At 44.3% G+C, this 16715-nt stretch overlaps 1 protein-coding gene across 2 annotated transcripts in view; it reads right to left on the bottom strand.

Moving 5' to 3' along the window:
• RPH3A (rabphilin 3A) overlaps nucleotides 1-16715 on the bottom strand; it is a 472799-nt gene that overhangs the window by 52570 nt on the left and 403514 nt on the right. For both annotated transcript variants that reach the window (XM_073676355.1, XM_073676354.1), the window contains exons 10-11: nucleotides 1889-1966; nucleotides 132-197 (exon numbers count right to left, since the gene is read on the bottom strand). In XM_073676355.1, coding sequence (XP_073532456.1) covers nucleotides 132-197; nucleotides 1889-1966 — 144 coding nt within the window. The remainder of the gene's footprint in view (nucleotides 1-131; nucleotides 198-1888; nucleotides 1967-16715) is intronic.

Genomic DNA, 16715 nt, shown 5'->3' with positions numbered 1-16715 from the left:
TTCCTTTTTAAGTTTATTGTATATTCAATATTTTGCCAATAAATAACCTTCATTTCCCTTATTATAATTCTATAAAAAGCTAGTTAACATTTCCTATGATGACTGAAAATGTAGAAATAATAAATCAATACCTTGCCCATCTGGAAATCTGTTTGCTGGAGTTGGCCTTGGTCCTGGTCTGCCACTTGCTGGAGGAGCTGTTAATAGAAATATGTTGTCACTTTTAAAGGAAATATATCAGCAGGTTTGCTATTTAATCTGAAAGCAGATGATATAGGGGCAGAGACCCTGATTCCAGTGATGTATCACTTACTGGATTGCTTGGTCTAGTTTGGATCAAATCACTTTTTTCTTTGCTGTAGACATAGCAGTAGTACCAGAATGCTGAGTTGTGTATAACCCCGCCCACACACCTGATTGGCAGCTTCTTGGGTACACTGTGCATTGCCAGCAAGCTGCCAATCAATGGTGAGGGCGGGATTACACAGATTAGATAGACTGGTCTGCACAATAACTATTCAGGCAGGGAATCTCCTGCTGATATAACACTGATTGTATTGAAAGTACAACACACAGCCTAATAAGTGCCAAATCACTGGAATCAGGGTGTTTTGCCCTTCTTTCAGATAAAATAGCAAAAACCTGCTGACAGATTCCCTTTAAGATTTGATCCAATATTTACATTCCAATTAGCACACAAAGATACATGGGGGGGAAATATAGCACAGAAATCAAAGAAACCCTTCTCAAATGTTCACTTAGAGCAGGGGCACACAAACTTTTTTGGTCCAAGAGCCAGATTGTCATACTGATCCAATCCCAACGGCCACACCGAAATTGAAAGGGTTATTACTGTGTGACATTTATGATACATCAAAAGTATATATCATAAATGTCTGATAAATGTGAGTTTTACTTACAGCACTTCCACCAACTCTAATAATGAGTCATTTTTTTTATAAGGATTTACAAAATAGATTTTGCTCCTAAATCCACATCTAAAACCGTATCAAATACTCTGAATTAGGTTTCAGATTGATTTAAATGGTAAAAAAAACTCCTCTAGTGCATACATTCCTTTTTTTTCCACAACAGCAGCTATTGGGCTGAATCTGCGTGGAAACAAGTTACAAAAAATCTTGGCAATTTTTTTAGTAATCTTCGAATAAAGTTCAATCTCACTTGAATATAGTCACTCATCTTTACAGCACACATACAATTAACCTGTCATACAAACATTTTGGTGTCTTAATGGTTAGGACTAGTGTTGAGCGAGTATGTTCTGTCCGAGTACGCTCGGGCCGAGCTCCGAGTAGTTACAGCTGCTTGGTGATATGTTTGAATCACTTCCGAGTGCATGATTTGCAACTGTTTGACAGCTTTATTACATGTGAGGAATGTGTAAGAAATAGACATTCCTCCCATGTAATAAAACTGTCAAACAGTTGCAAATCATGCACACGGGAGCGATTCAACCATATCACCGAGCAGCTATAAATACTCGGAGCTCGGCCCGAGCATACTCGGCAAAAGGGTTAACAGAACATACTCGCTCAACACTAGTTAGGACGCATACAGAATGGCATCACAGGCCACAAAGATCCCAGATTGAGTGTTCCAGTTTCAGAGTGTTTCAGTTTTAGAGTATTTTTCCTGATATACTTTAAGTAACCATAAACTCTTAATTTACTTCATTACATCTTCAATATGTGCCACAGCTAAAGGGATATTCCAGTGAGAAGCATTGTCCATGGACTAAACATGGTCTTCAGCCCTATGCACTTGAATACTGATGTGATGGAACACCAGATGAAGCTCATTGACCGACACGTTTTTGTAGGATTTCACAGTCTGTTATGTGAAAGGAAGATATCTGGAGAGTATATACCTTGCTGAGCAGATTGTACACTTTGACTTGCAGGCTGAGCAGGTCTAGCATTTGGGCCCATGTTGGCACGTCTGGCACCTATGAAAACAAACAGAAAAGTTTTATTACTGCAGACAAGCACAATTAAATATACATTTCTTGAGTGGTATGTGCAAAAGTAAATAATATCTTAAGTCAACCACTGATAGATAAAAGCTATTCCTACTTGACAGTGGCAATCAAATATACTACTAATTCAGTACTACCCTATTTTATTGTGCATCACCCACAAATGAAAACTTCCAAACTGTATCTAAACAAACTGGAACTGTAGACAGCAACTAATAGAATGTTTTTTAACAGGGAGAAATGCAGAGTTCTACATCTGGGCAAGAAAATTGAAAACATCATATAGAGAATGGGAGGAATAGGGCTAAGCAACAGCACATGTGAAAAAGACTTAGGTATACTAATAGATCACAGACTGAACATGAGTCAACAGTGTGATGCAGCAGTAAAAAAAGCAAACATAATTCTCGGTTGCATTAACAGAAGCATACAGTCTAGATCACGTGAAGTAATTATCCCCCTCTACTAGTCTTTGGTCAGATCTAGTGATGAGCGAGTATGTTCTGTTAACCCTTTCGGCGAGTATGCTCGGGCCGAGCACCGAGTAGTTACTGCTGCTCAGTGTTATGTTTGAATCACTCCTGTGTGCATGATTTGTGACTGGTTGACAGCTTTAGTACACGTAAGGAATGTCTATTCCTTACACATTCCTCACATGTATTAAAGTTGTCAAACAGTCACAAATCATGCACATGGGAGTGATTCAAACATAACACCGAGCAGCTGTAACTACTCGGTGCTCGGCCCGAGCATACTCGCCGAACGGGTTAACAGAACATACTCGCTCATCACTAGTCAGATCTCATCTGGAATACTTTGTCCAGTTCTGGGCACCACATTTTAAAAAAGACATTAAAAAACTGGAGCAAGTTCAGAGAAGAGCGACCGGAATGGTGACCGGTCTGCAAACAATGTCCTACAAGGAACAGTTAAAGGATCTGGGAATGTTTAGTTTGCAAAAGAGAAGACTGAGAGGAGACTTAATAGCAGTCTACAAATATCTCAAGGGCTGTCACACAGTAGAGGGATGATCCTTATTCTCATTTGCGCAAAGAAAGACAATAAGCAATGGGATGAAACTGAATGGGGGAAGATACAGATTAGATATTAGAAAAAACCTTTTGACAGGGAGGGTGATCAACAGGCTTCCACGAGAGATGGCGAGTTCGCCTTCAATGGAAGTCTTCAAACAGAGGCTGGACAGACATCTGTCTGAAATGGTTTAGTTAATCCTGCATTGAGCAGGGGGTTGGACACAATGACCCTGGAGGTCCCTTCCAACTCTAACGTTGTATGATTCATGTGCAAATATGAGGGGCGTTCATTAAAGATTTCCCCTGACCCACTTCTATTTATCACAGGACGCTGAAACTTCACATGTGTAATGATACTCTATAAGTCTCTATTAGTGTTGAGCATTCCGATACTGTAATATCGGGTATCGGCCGATATTCGCGGTATCGGAATTCCGATACTTAATTCCGATACTTTGACAATATCGGATACCGGAATCGGAAGTTCCCATAATGCCTGTGCTCTGCAGTGTCTCTGAAGGATGACAAGCTGGATGGCAGCGCTCAGCTGAGATCCAGCCTGTCATCAGAATGCCATCCCAGCGTGGGAGAATTCTCCTTATTGTTTAAAAGCCGGCGGGCGGTAAAAAGCCGCCGGCTTTTAAACAATCACACAGCCCCATACTGCTTCCCCGCAGCCTCCCACCCCGATCCTCCGCTCCCCTCGCCACCTCCCATCCCGATCGTAAGCTAGGACCGGGCGGGGAGCGCAGCACCAAGGAGCGAAGGACCCGGGCGGGGAAGCCGGCAATGAAAAGACTTCACCGCCGGCTTTCCCGTTCTGTGCTGCGCTTTCCCGCCGGTTATTTCAAATGAACAGCTGAGGTATCAGGTGATGCCGATCAGCTGTTCATTTGAAGTCGCCGCGGTGCCCTCAGAGGGTTCATGTGAGTTCATGCTTGACTGCATGAACTCACATGAACTTTCCCACGGCCGCACAGGTCAGCCTCACCTCCCAGACCATCAGCCCGTCATGATTAGTGTGTGTGCGGGTGTGTGTGCGGGGTGTGTGTGCGGGGTGTGTGTGCGGGGTGTGTGTGCGGGGTGTGCGGGTGTGCGCGGTGTCTGTGCGATGTCTGCGAGTGTGTGCGGGTGTGTGTGCGGGGTGTGTGTGCGGGGTGTGTGTGCGGGGTGTGCGCTGTGTCTGTGCGATGTGTGCGGGTGTGTGCGGTGTCTGTGCGATGTCTGCGAGTGTGTGCGGGTGTGCGATGTCTGCGGGTGTGTGCGTGCAGGCAGACATAGGCCGATGTGACACTACTACTCCCATCGGCCTATGTCTGTCCCCCGTCCACTCGTGCCAGCAGGATCAGCTCGATGGGAGCAGTAGTTCCCATCAGCCTGATCCTGCTATATAAATTGCCTTACTGTGTCCCCAATAAATTTTAAATACATGTCATTGGTGGCCAGTGGTTACCTACAATAAATTAGTTCATACATTACCTGTCCCCGCCGATCGCCACCTAAAATAAAGTAAAAAATAAAAAACTACACCTATACTCACCTAGACACCTAATTCCCCGAAGCCATCGTTCTCCTGTAATAAAATATAAAATAATAAACCACAACCTTATCCTTACCCCTCCGTAGTAGTCCACGAGTGTCCCACGATGATCTCCAGTTCAGAGCAGCCACATAGAATGTGACCGCTCTGAACCGCTGCCGCCGATAGAATGACGGGGCCGTAAGGGTTCACCGGAGTTCAGGCAGCGCTGCTCCGGTTAGCTACTTTACGGCCCTGCTGTATCGTGAGAAATTCCCACGGTACAGCAGTGCCGTAAAGGGGGTCTCCGGAGCTGCGCTGACTGAATGCACTCCGGTGACCTCAGTCAGTGGCTCCCGCTGCCGGGAGCGGACGTGTTCCCGGCAGCGTGAGCTTACAGCAGCCATGACAGCTGTCATCATCTCCAGATGTGACAGCTGTGCATGGGAGATCAGCGCAGGAACGTGGACAGGTAACTATTATTTTTAGTAAACTAAGAATTAAATAAAATGGTGTGTTTTATTTCAAATAAATTATTTTTTTCTCGGTGTAGTGTGTTTTTTCTTTTTAACACTTTGTAGGTTAGTAATGGGGGTGTCTTATAGACGCCCATCATTACTAACCTGGGCTTCATGGCAGCTGGCTCTGACATGAACCCCAGCCCTATTACCCCCTGCCACCGCACCAGGGCAGCGTGGAAGAGTGAGGCTAAGTGCCAGAGTTGGCGCATCCTAAGGATGCGCCATTTCTGGGGCGGCTGACGGCTGGTGTTTCTAGCCTGGGAGGGGGCCAATATTCATGGCACCCTTCCTGGGCTATTAATATCAGCCCCCAGCTGTCTGCCTAGCCTTTGCTAGCTATTAAAATAGGGGGGACCCCACGTCATTTTTTTGGGGGGGGGTCCCCCATTTTAATAGCTAGTAAAGGCTAGGTATTCAGCTGGGGGCTGATATTAGTAGCCTGGGAAGCTCCGTGGGTATTACCCCCTTCCCAGGCTTCAAACATCTGCCCCAGCCGTCTGCTTAACCTCCGCTAGAGACTAAAATTATGGGGGATCCCACGTCATTTTTTTTTTAAATAAATCCTTTATTTTAACACTAAATGACATTTGAGGAGTTAATAAAGATGCAGTCCCTAAATTATTATTTATTTTTTAATAAATTTTTCCTAAAACTTTTGACGTGGGCTTCGCCATATTTTTGTATGCCAGCCAGGTACAGCATCCAGCTTCTATGAACGCGCCATTTTCCGGGGCGGCTGCGGACTGCAATTTTCAGCGGGGGGGGGCAGAAAGCTTGGGCCTCCCTGCGCTGCAGATTCCATCCCCCAGCTGCCTAGTTGTACCTGGCTGGACACAAAAATAGGGAGAAGCTCCACGTTTTTTTTTTTTTTTTTTAATTATTTCATGAAATTCATGGAATAATTAAGAAAAAAAGGGCTTCCCTATATTGTTGTGTACAACCAGGTACAAATAGGCAGCTGGTGGTTGGGGGCAGCCCGTCCCTGCCTGCTGTACCTGGCTGGACACAAATATAGTGCAAAGCCCCACGTCAATTTTTTTTAATTATTTCAGGAAATTCATGAAATAATTAAAAAAAAATTATGTGGGGCTTCGCCCTATATTTGTGTCCAGTCAGGTACAGCAGGCAGGAACGGGCTGCCCCCAACCACCAGCTGCCTATTTGTACCTAGCCGGACACAACAATATAGGGAAGCCCTTTTTTTCTTAATTATTCCATGAATTTCATGAAATAATTAAAAAAAAAAATACGTGGGGCTTCGCCCTATTTTTGTGTCCAGCCAGGTACAACAAGGCAGCTGGGGGCTGGAATCCGCAGCGCAGGGAGGCCCAAGCTTTCTGGGCCCCACCCGCTGCAAATTGCAGTCCGCAGCCGCCCCGGAAAATGGCGCGTTCATAGAAGCGCCATCTTCTGGCGCTGTACCCAACTCATCCAGGGCCCTGGTGCGGTGGCTCACTGGGTAATAAAGGGGTTAAGGCCAGCTTGGCATTATCAGCTGGCCCTAAGCCCGAAATTCATGGGGTCACGCCAATATTAGACATGACCGCCATGAATTTCTAGTAAAGTATTTAAAAAAAACACAAACACCCAGAAAAAAGTCCTTTAATTGAAATAAAGACACAATTCTTTATTGTTCTAAATTAAACCATACTTACCATCACGCCCATTCCAGCTGAAGCCAACAATCTCCTGCAATAAAAGAAAAATAATAAAGCAACCTCATCCTTACCTTTCCATGGTTCCCACGACAGCTTCAGCTCTGCTACATCGAGATGACAGGCTGGACCGCAGCAGAACGCTGCCATCCAGCCTGTCATCCCGCAGACACTGAGAAGCGCAGGCATGCTTGCGCTCCTCAGTGTCTGGCTGTGACGGCATAAAGATGAGCCGAGGTCATGTTGAATGAACTCAGCTCACCTCATGCACGTCACTGACAGCGTGGGAAAATTCTCCTGCACTCAGCGCTTCAGCGTGAGAATTTTCCCACGCTGTCAGTGATGTGCATGAGGTCAGCTGAGTTCATTGGACATGACCTCACCTCATGTATGTCACTGACAGCGTGGGAGAAGTCTCACGCTGAAGCGCTGAGTGCAGGAGAATTTTCCCACGCTGTCAGTGACGTGCATGAGGTGAGCTGAGTTCATTGAACATGACCTCGGCTCATCTTTATGCCGTCACAGCCAGACACTGAGGAGCGCAAGCATGCCTGCGCTTCTCAGTGTCTGCGGGATGACAGGCTGGATGGCAGCGTTCTGCTGCGGTCCAGCCTGTCATCTCGATGTAGCAGAGCTGAAGCTGTCGTGGGAACCATGGAAAGGTAAGGATGATGTTGGTTTATTATTTTATTTTTATTACAGGAGATCGTTGGCTTCAGCTGGAATGGGCGTGACTGTAAGTATGGTTTAATTTAGAACAATAAAGAATTGTGTCTTTATTTCAATTAAAGGACTTTTTTTCTGGGTTTTGTGTTTTTTTTAAATACTTTACTAGAAATTCATGGCGGTCATGTCTAATATTGGAGTGACCCCATGAATTTCGGGCTTAGGGCCAGCTGATAATGCCAAGCTGGCCTTAACCCCTTTATTACCCAGTGAGCCACCACACCAGGGACCTGGATGAGTTGGGTACAGCGCCAGAAGATGGCGCTTCTATGAACGCGCCATTTTCCGGGGCGGCTGCGGACTGCAATTTGCAGCGGGTGGGGCCCAGAAAGCTTGGGCCTCCCTGCGCTGCGGATTCCAGCCCCCAGCTGCCTAGTTGTACCTGGCTGGACACAAAAATAGGGCGAAGCCCCACGTATTTTTTTTTTAATTATTTCATGAAATTCATGGAATAATTAAGAAAAAAAGGGCTTCCCTATATTGTTGTGTCCGGCTAGGTACAAATAGCCAGCTGGTAGTTGGGGGCAGCCCGTTCCTGCCTGCTGTACCTGACTGGACACAAATATAGGGCGAAGCCCCACATCAATTTTTTTTAATTATTTCATGAATTTCCTGAAATGATTTAAAAAAAATTGACGTGGGGCTTCGCACTATATTTGTGTCCAGTCAGGTGCAGCAGGCAGGAACGGGCTGCCCCCAACCACCAGCTGCCTATTTGTACCTGGCCGGACACAACAATATAGGGAAGCCCTTTTTTAAAAAAATTATTTCATGAAATAATTAAAAAAAAATTGACGTGGGGCTTCGCACTATATTTGTGTCCAGCCAGGTACAGCAGGCAGGAATGGGCTGCCCCCAACCACCAGCTGCCTATTTGTACCTGGTTGGACACAACAATATAGGGAAGCCCTTTTTTTCTTAATTATTCCATGAATTTCATGAAATAATTAAAAAAAAAATGCGTGGGGCTTCGCCCTATTTTTGTGCCCAGCCAGGTACAACTAGGCAGCTGGGGGCTGGAATCCGCAGCGCAGGGAGGCCCAAGCTTTCTGGGCCACCCCCGCTGCAAATTGCAGTCCGCAGCCGCCCCAGAAAATGGCGCGTTCATAGAAGCGCCATCTTCTGGCGCTCTACCCAACTCATCCAGGGCCCTGGTGCGGTGGCTCACTGGGTAATAAAGGGGTTAAGGCCAGCTTGGCATTATCAGCTGGCCTTAAGCCCGAAATTCATGGGGTCACGCCAATATTAGACATGACCACCATGAATTTCTAGTAAAGTATTTAAAAAAACACAACACCCAGAATAAAGTCCTTTAATTGAAATAAACACACAATTCTTTATTGTTCTAAATTAAACCATACTTACCATCACGCCCATTCCAGCTGAAGCCAACGATCTCCTGCAATAAAAGAAAAATAATAAAGCAACATCATACTTACCTTTCCATGGTTCCCACGACAGCTTCAGCTCTGCTACATCGAGATGACAGGCTGGACCGCAGCAGAACGCTGCCATTCAGCCTGTCATCCCGAAGACACTGAGAAGCGCAGGCATGCTTGCGCTCCTCAGTGTCTGGCTGTGACGGCATAAAGATGAGCCGAGGTCATGTCCAATGAACTCAGCTCACCTCATGCACGTCACTGACAGCGTGGGAAAATTCTCCTGCACTCAGCGCTTCAGCGTGAGAATTTTCCCACGCTGTCAGTGACGTGCATGAGGTGAGCTGAGTTCATTGGACATGAACTCGGCTCATCTGGATGACGTCACAGAGAGACACTGAGGAGCGCAAGCACGCCTGCGCTTCTCAGTGTCTGCGGGATGACAGGCTGGATGGCAGCGTTCTGCTGCGGTCCAGCCTGTCATCTCGATGTAGCAGAGCTGAAGCTGTCGTGGGAACCATGGAAAGGTAAGGATGAGGTTGCTTTATTATTTTTCTTTTATTGCAGGAGATCGTTGGCTTCAGCTGGAATGGGCGTGCCAGTAAGTATGGTTTAATTTAGAACAATAAAGAATTGTGTGTTTATTTCAATTAAAGGACTTTATTCTGGGTGTTTGTGTTTTTCTTTAACTTTGACTATGGGGTTAGTAATGGGGGCGTCTTATAGACGCCTCTCCATTACTAACCTGGGCTTGATGTCAGCTGGCATTATAAGCTGACATCAACCCCAGCCCTATTACCCCCTGCCACCGCACCAGGGCAGCGTGGAAGAGCGAGGCTAAGTGCCAGAATTGGCGCATCCTATGGATGCGCCATTTCTGGGGCGGCTGACGGCTGGTGTTTCTAGCCTGGGAGGGGGCCAATATTCATGGCACCCTTCCTGGGCTATTAAAATCAGCCCCCAGCTCTCTGCCTAGCCTTTGCTAGCTATTAAATTAGGGGGGACCCCACGTTATTTTTTTTGGGGGGGTTCCCCCATTTTAATAGCTAGTAAAGGCTAGGTATTCAGCTGGGGGCTGATATTAGTAGCCTGGGAAGCTCCGTGGGTATTACCCCCTTCCCAGGCTTCAAACATCTGCCCCAGCCGTCTGCTTAACCTCCGCTAGAGCCTAAAATTACGGGGAACCCCACGCCAATTTTTTTTTAAATAAATCCTTTATTTTAACACTAAATGACAAGTACAGTAATCAACACTGTCACTGTGCTTCTTATATGTGTGACTGACATGTTTCTATCTATCTAATCTATGTGTGATTCTCTATTCTTTCTATTCTAAATTGTTGGGTACAGATGCTGAATTGCCGGCCGGCTTTTTTAAAGAGACGGTGCACGAAAACACTAATATTTTTTTAAATAAATCCTTTACACTAAATGACAAGTACAGTAATCAACATTGTCACTGTACTTCATATATATGTGACTGACATGTTTCTATCTATCTAATCTATGTGTGATTCTCTATTCTTTCTATTCTAAATTGTCGGGTACAGATGCTGAATTGCCGGCCGGCTTTCTTAAAGAGACGGTGCACGAAAACACTAATATTTTTTAAAATAAATCCTTTACACTAAATGACAAGTACAGTAAGCAACACTGTCACTGTACTTCATATATATGTGACTGACATGTTTCTATCTATCTAATCTATGTGTGATGCTCTATTCTTTCTGTTGTAAATTGTCGGGTACTGGTGTATGCCGCTGATGAATTGCCGGCTTTTCATGTCATTCTACATTATTCTTAGTTGTTTTACTTCATGTAGAATTAACCTACAAGGAAAGAAAGGGTTTATTTTCATTCCGATATTTGTGTCCCATTGACTTGCATTGGTTTCCGGTATCGGAATCGGCGATATCCGATACTTTTTGGGTATCGGCCCGATCCAATCCGATACGATATTTCCTGATATCGGAAGGTATCGCTCAACACTAGTCTCTATAGGTTATATGCCAATTTGCAACTCCGAACTGATAACAGGCTTGATTTTACAGGTGCTGAACTGGTGTGAGGTTTGATAATGGACCCAGTGGATTAAAGAGGAGTCATCAAGTTCCTTTACTTGAAAGGTCGCACACCAAAGGAGACGTTCGATAAGATGAAAGAGGTTTATGGTGATGATTCTCCATCATAGGATGTAGTCAAGAACTGGCATTGTCAATTGAAATGTGGTCGGACTTCGGTGCAAACAGCTCCAATTCCAGGGCAACCTCACTCTGCTATTGATGAACATACCATCCAGAAAGTGGAGGTCGCCATTTTGGAAAATCGCTGCATAACCATTTGCCACCTAGCCCAAAATGTCAAGATTAGTGTGAGGTCCGTGGAAAAAAATCATCCAAGACCATCTTCATATGCATAAGGTATGCACTCGCTGGGTTCCCCAGCTACTCACACCTTTCCAGAAGCAGGAACAAGTCGAATGCTCTCAGGCTTATTGACGATGTGCCATGGAAACCAGGAGGACTTTTTCAACAGACTGATCACACAAGATGAAAGCTGGGTCCATCACTATGATCCTGAGACTAAATTTCAGTCGATGCAATGGAAGCATTATGACTCACCAGTTCCAAAGAAGGCACGTGCCCAACCCACGGCAGGCCAGGTCACGCTCACAGTATTTTGGGACCAGCACAGAGTAGTATTGATGGATTTCCTAGCAAAGGGTACCATGATCACTGGGGTATACTATGCTTCACTGCAGCGGAAATTGCGGGAGGCCATCAAAACAAAGAGACGTGGCAAGCTCACCAAAGGTGTCCGCCCTCTGCAAGACAATGCACCAGTTCATAACTCACATGTTGACCAAATGGAAGCATGCTCCCATGGCTTTGAAATTCTACTGCATCCCCCTTATTCACCAGACCTCGCACCATCAGACTTCCCACCATCAGACTTCCCCTTCTTTCCAAGAATGAAATTATTTTTGAATGGCAAGCATTTTCCAGATGATGAGACTCTGATTTCCAAAGTCCCAACGTGGCTTTTGGAGCAACCTCTCGACTTGTACAAGCGAGGTGTTTACAGTTGATTAAAGAGATGGATGTGTGTCCCTAGGTGGCACCTATGTAGAGAAGGACCAATAACTGTGCCAAGTTTCATTGATCTCAGTCCACAGGAAGTGGGTCAGGGGAAATCTTTAAAAAACACCCCTCATTAATGGGTTTTGTTTTGTTTTTGAAATTGCATTTCTTTCTACACAAATGCTACCAAGTCTGTTGCTTGCATTGATGGGTGTTACGAACTAGAGTTTTGCGGTCATCCATTTAACATCTTATTTTGAAGTATACCCAAAAAATGTCAAAGCCATCTCTCCTTTTTCTCTTCTTTCCATCTCTCTTTTCAGCAGTATGCCCATAGGGTCTTTGTGGCTTCATATTATGGAGCACTAGGCTCTTCATGTATGAACAGTGACATGTTACAGAGCACTGCCTTTTAGAAGAACACTAGTGTTAAGCCACCCCCGTAGTGTTCGGGTTCGGTTCGTCGAACACCAGGATGTTCGTGGAACTGTTCGTCGAACACCTTAGAACACTGTCGAACACAGTCGAACACCGTTAAAACCAATGGCAGGCAAACAAAAACACATAGAAAACACCTTCAAAGGTGTCCAAAACCTGACAAACTGCTCAGAAGACACTCTCTTTAAAAAAGCCGGCCGGCAATTCAGCATCGGTACCCGACAATTTAGAACAGAAAGAATAGAGCATCACACATAGATTAGATATATATGTGACTGATATGTTTCTATCTATCTAATCTATGTGTGATGCTCTATTCTTTCTGTTCTAAATTGTCGGGTACCGATGCTGAATCGCCGGCCGGCTTTTTTAAAGAGACGGTGCATGAAAACACTATTATTTTTTTTAATAAATCCTTTAACACTAAATGACAAGTACAGTAAGCAACACTGTCACTGTACTTCTTATATATGTGACTGACATGTTTCTATCTAAGAAGTACAGTGACAGTGTCTGGCTGTGACGGTATCCAGATGAGCCGAGTTCATGTCCAATGAACTCAGCTCACCTCATGCACGTCACTGACAGCGTGGGAAAATTCTCCTGCGCTTGCAGTGAGCGTGAGAGAATTCTCCCACGCTGTCAGCGACGTGCATGAGGAGAGCTGAGTTCATTGGACATGAACTCGGCTCATCTGGATGCCGTCACAGCCAGACACTGAGGAGCACAAGCATACCTGCACTTCTCAGTGTCTGCGTCATGACAAGCTGGATGGCAGCTTTCGGCTGCGATCCAGCCTGTCATGTGAATGTAGCAGAGCTGGAGCCGTCCTGGGAACCATGGAAAGGTAAGGATGAGATTGGTTTATTATTTTACTTTTATTGCAGGAGATCGTTGGCTTCAGCTGGAATGGGCGTGATGGTAAGTATGGTTTAATTTAGAACATTAAAGAATTGTGTGTTTATTTCAATTAAAGGACTTTATTCTAGGTCTTTGTGTTTTTTTTTTTAACTTTGACTATGGGGTTAGTAAAGGGGGTGTCTTATAGATGCTTCTCTATTGCTAACCTGGGCTTGATGTCAGCTGGTATTATAAGCGGACATCAACCCCAGCCCTATTACCCCACTGCCACGGCTACATGGTAGTGGGAAGAGCGAGGCTAAGTGCCAGAATTGGCACATCCTATGGATGCGCCATTTCTGGGGCGGCTGACGGCTGGTGTTTCTAGCCTGGGAGGGGGCCAATATTCAAGGCACCCATCCTGGGCTATTAATATCAGCCCCCAGCTGTCTGCCTAGCCTTTGCTAGCTATTAAAATAGGGGGGACCCCACGTCATTTTTTTGGGGGTCCCCCATTTTAATAGCTAGTAAAGGCTAGGTATTCAGCTGGGGGCTGATATTAGTAGCCTGGGAAGCTCCGTGGGTATTACCCCCTTTCCAGGCTTCAAACATCTGCTGTTTAACCCCCGCTAGAGACTAAAATTACGGGGAACCCCACGCCAATATTTTTTAAATAAATCCTTTATTTTAACACTAAATGACAAGTACAGTAATCAACACTATCACTGTACTTATTATATATGTGACTGACATGTTTCTATCTATCTAATCTATGTGTGATGCTCTATTCTTCGTGTTCTAAATTGTCGGGTACGGATGCTGAATTGCCGGCCAGCTTTTTTAAAGAGACGGTGCATGAAAACACTATTATTTTTTTTAATAATTCCTTTATTTTAACACTAAATGACAAGCACAGTAACCAACACTGTCACTGTACTTCTTATATATGTGACTGACATGTTTCTATGTATCTAATCTATGTGTGATGCTCTATTCTTTCTGTTCTAAATTGTCAGTTACCGGTGTATGCCGCTGCTGAATTGCCGGCTTTTCATGTTTCACTGTGAGCACTGTTCCCATCGATTTGGGCAACCACTGTAATACCACAACCACCATGGCTGTGGCATTACAGTGAGTGGCAGACAATCCATGCATGATGTGAAAAAATACGCTTTTGGTGCACTAACAGTTATCGAACATAACCTCGAACAGCCAAATTTTTTGCAAATCGTTCAAGTTCGTCGAACGACTCGAACACCGCCCAAAACAGCTCGAATTTGAGATTGGCTAACAGTTCTAGTCGAACACCGCTCATCTCTAAAGAACACCTCTATAACAGGTTATATAACAGAATGTACATTTTTTCATACTTAAATTAAATAAGACAAGAAATCTGTTGCTTGACTCTGGTTGAAATCTGAGGCCAGCAAAGTTACAGCAGGGTCCCAAACATTTATATGGATGTAGAGAGTTTGAATAGATTCATAATACCATAGCAAGCACGGAGTCTCATGTAAATCATCATCCCGACCCAATGTCTTGAATACAGTTAGGTCCATATATATTTGGACAGAGACAACATTTTTCTAATTTTGGTACTAGACATTACCACAATGAATTTTAAGCAAAACAATTCAGATGCAGTTGAAGTTCAGACTTTCAGCTTTCATTTGAGAGTATCCACATTAAAATTGGATGAAGGGTTTAGGAGTTTCAGGTCCTTAACATGTGCCACCCTGTTTTTAAAGGGACCAAAAGTAATTGGACAATTGACTCCAAAGCTATTTCATGGACAGGTGTGGGCAATCCCTTTGTTATGTCATTCTCAATTAAGCAGATAAAAGGCCTGGAGTTGATTTGATGTGTGGTGCTTGCATTTGGAAGGTTTTGATGTGAAGTAAACATGCGGTCAAAGCAGCTCTCCATGCAGGTGAAACAAGCCATCCTTAAGCTGCAAAAACAGAAAAAACCCATCCGAGAAATTGCTACAATATTAGGAGTGGCAAAATCTACAGTTTGGTACATCCTGAGAAAGAAAGAAAGCACTGGTGAACTCATCAATGCAAAAAGACCAGGGCGCCCACGGAAGACAACAGTGGTGGATGATCGCAGAATAATCTCAGTGGTGAAGAGAAACCCCTTCACAACAGCCAACCAAGTGAACAACACTCTCCAGGAGGTAGGGGTATCAATATCCAAATCTACCATAAAGAGAAGACTGCATGAAAGTAAATACAGAGGGTTCACTGCACAGTGCAAGCCACTCATAAGCATCAAGAATAAAAAGGCTAGACTGGACTTTGCTAAAAAACATCTAAAAAAGCCAGCACAGTTCTGGAAGAACATTCTTTGAACAGATGAAACCAAGATCAACCTCTACCAGAATGATGGAAAGAGAAAAGTATGGCGAAGGAGTGGTACAGCTCATGATCCAAAGCATACCACATCATCTGTAAAACACAGCGGAGGCAGTGTGATGGCTTGGACATGCATGGCTGCCAGTGGCACTGGGTCACTAGTGTTTATTGATGATGTGACACAGGACAGAAGCAGCCGAATGAATTCTGATGTATTCAGAGCCATACTGTGTGCTCAGATCCAACCAAATGCAGCCAAACTGATTGGTCGTCATTTCATACTACAGATGGACAATGACCCAAAACATAAAGCCAAAGCAACCCAGGAGTTTATTAAAGCAAAGAAGTGGAATATTCTTGAATGGCCAAGTCAGTCACCTGATCTCAACCCAATTGAGCATGCATTTCACTTGTTAAAGACTAAACTTCAGACAGAAAAGCCCACAAACAAACAGCAACTGAAAACCACCACAGTGAAGGCCTGGCAGAGCATCAAAAAGGAGGAAACAGCGTCTGGTGATGTCCATGAGTTCAAGACTTCAGGCAGTCATTGCCAACAAAGGGGTTTCAACCAAGTATTAGAAATGAACATTTTATTTACAATTATTTAATCTGTCCAATTACTTTTGGTCCCTTTAAAAAGGGTGGCACATGTTAAGGAGCTGAAACTCCTAAACCCTTCATCCAATTTTAATGTGGATACCCTCAAATGAAAGCAGAAAGTCTGAACTTCAACTGCATCTGAATTGTTTTGTTTAAAATTTATTGTGGTAATGTCTAGAACCAAAATTAGAAAAATGTTGTCTCTGTCTAAATATATATGGACCTAACTGTATCTACTTGTAAGTAATGATCCTTTGTTGGGTGAAGAGAATGGGGCATCAGACTGTGCTGCTCGCCTGTTAGAATAATGTACCAAAGGTATCCAAGTCAATGTAATGATGAAATAGACGTTATTTCTACGCGTTTCGTGGTAATCACACCACTTCCTCAGGACAGTAAGTAATGGCATACCACTAGAAACCTCAAATTCTTAGAATTAAGGGGTCACTCTGCTAATTTAGTGTTTTCTTGTAAGTTTGTAAGATTGTGCAAGGAAGAGCAGCATGACCCCATTTATTGCCTTTCTGAAGCAGATATGAACGTAGCCTAGGTCAATACATCAAATTAC

Source organism: Phyllobates terribilis, unplaced genomic scaffold (assembly GCF_046119375.1).
Source record: "Phyllobates terribilis strain yellow unplaced genomic scaffold, ASM4611937v1 Scaffold_1__5_contigs__length_1240528914, whole genome shotgun sequence".
Classification (NCBI taxonomy): domain Eukaryota; kingdom Metazoa; phylum Chordata; class Amphibia; order Anura; family Dendrobatidae; genus Phyllobates; species Phyllobates terribilis.
Note: the sequence above shows the minus strand (reverse complement) of the source record. Positions and strands in the feature narration are given on the sequence as shown.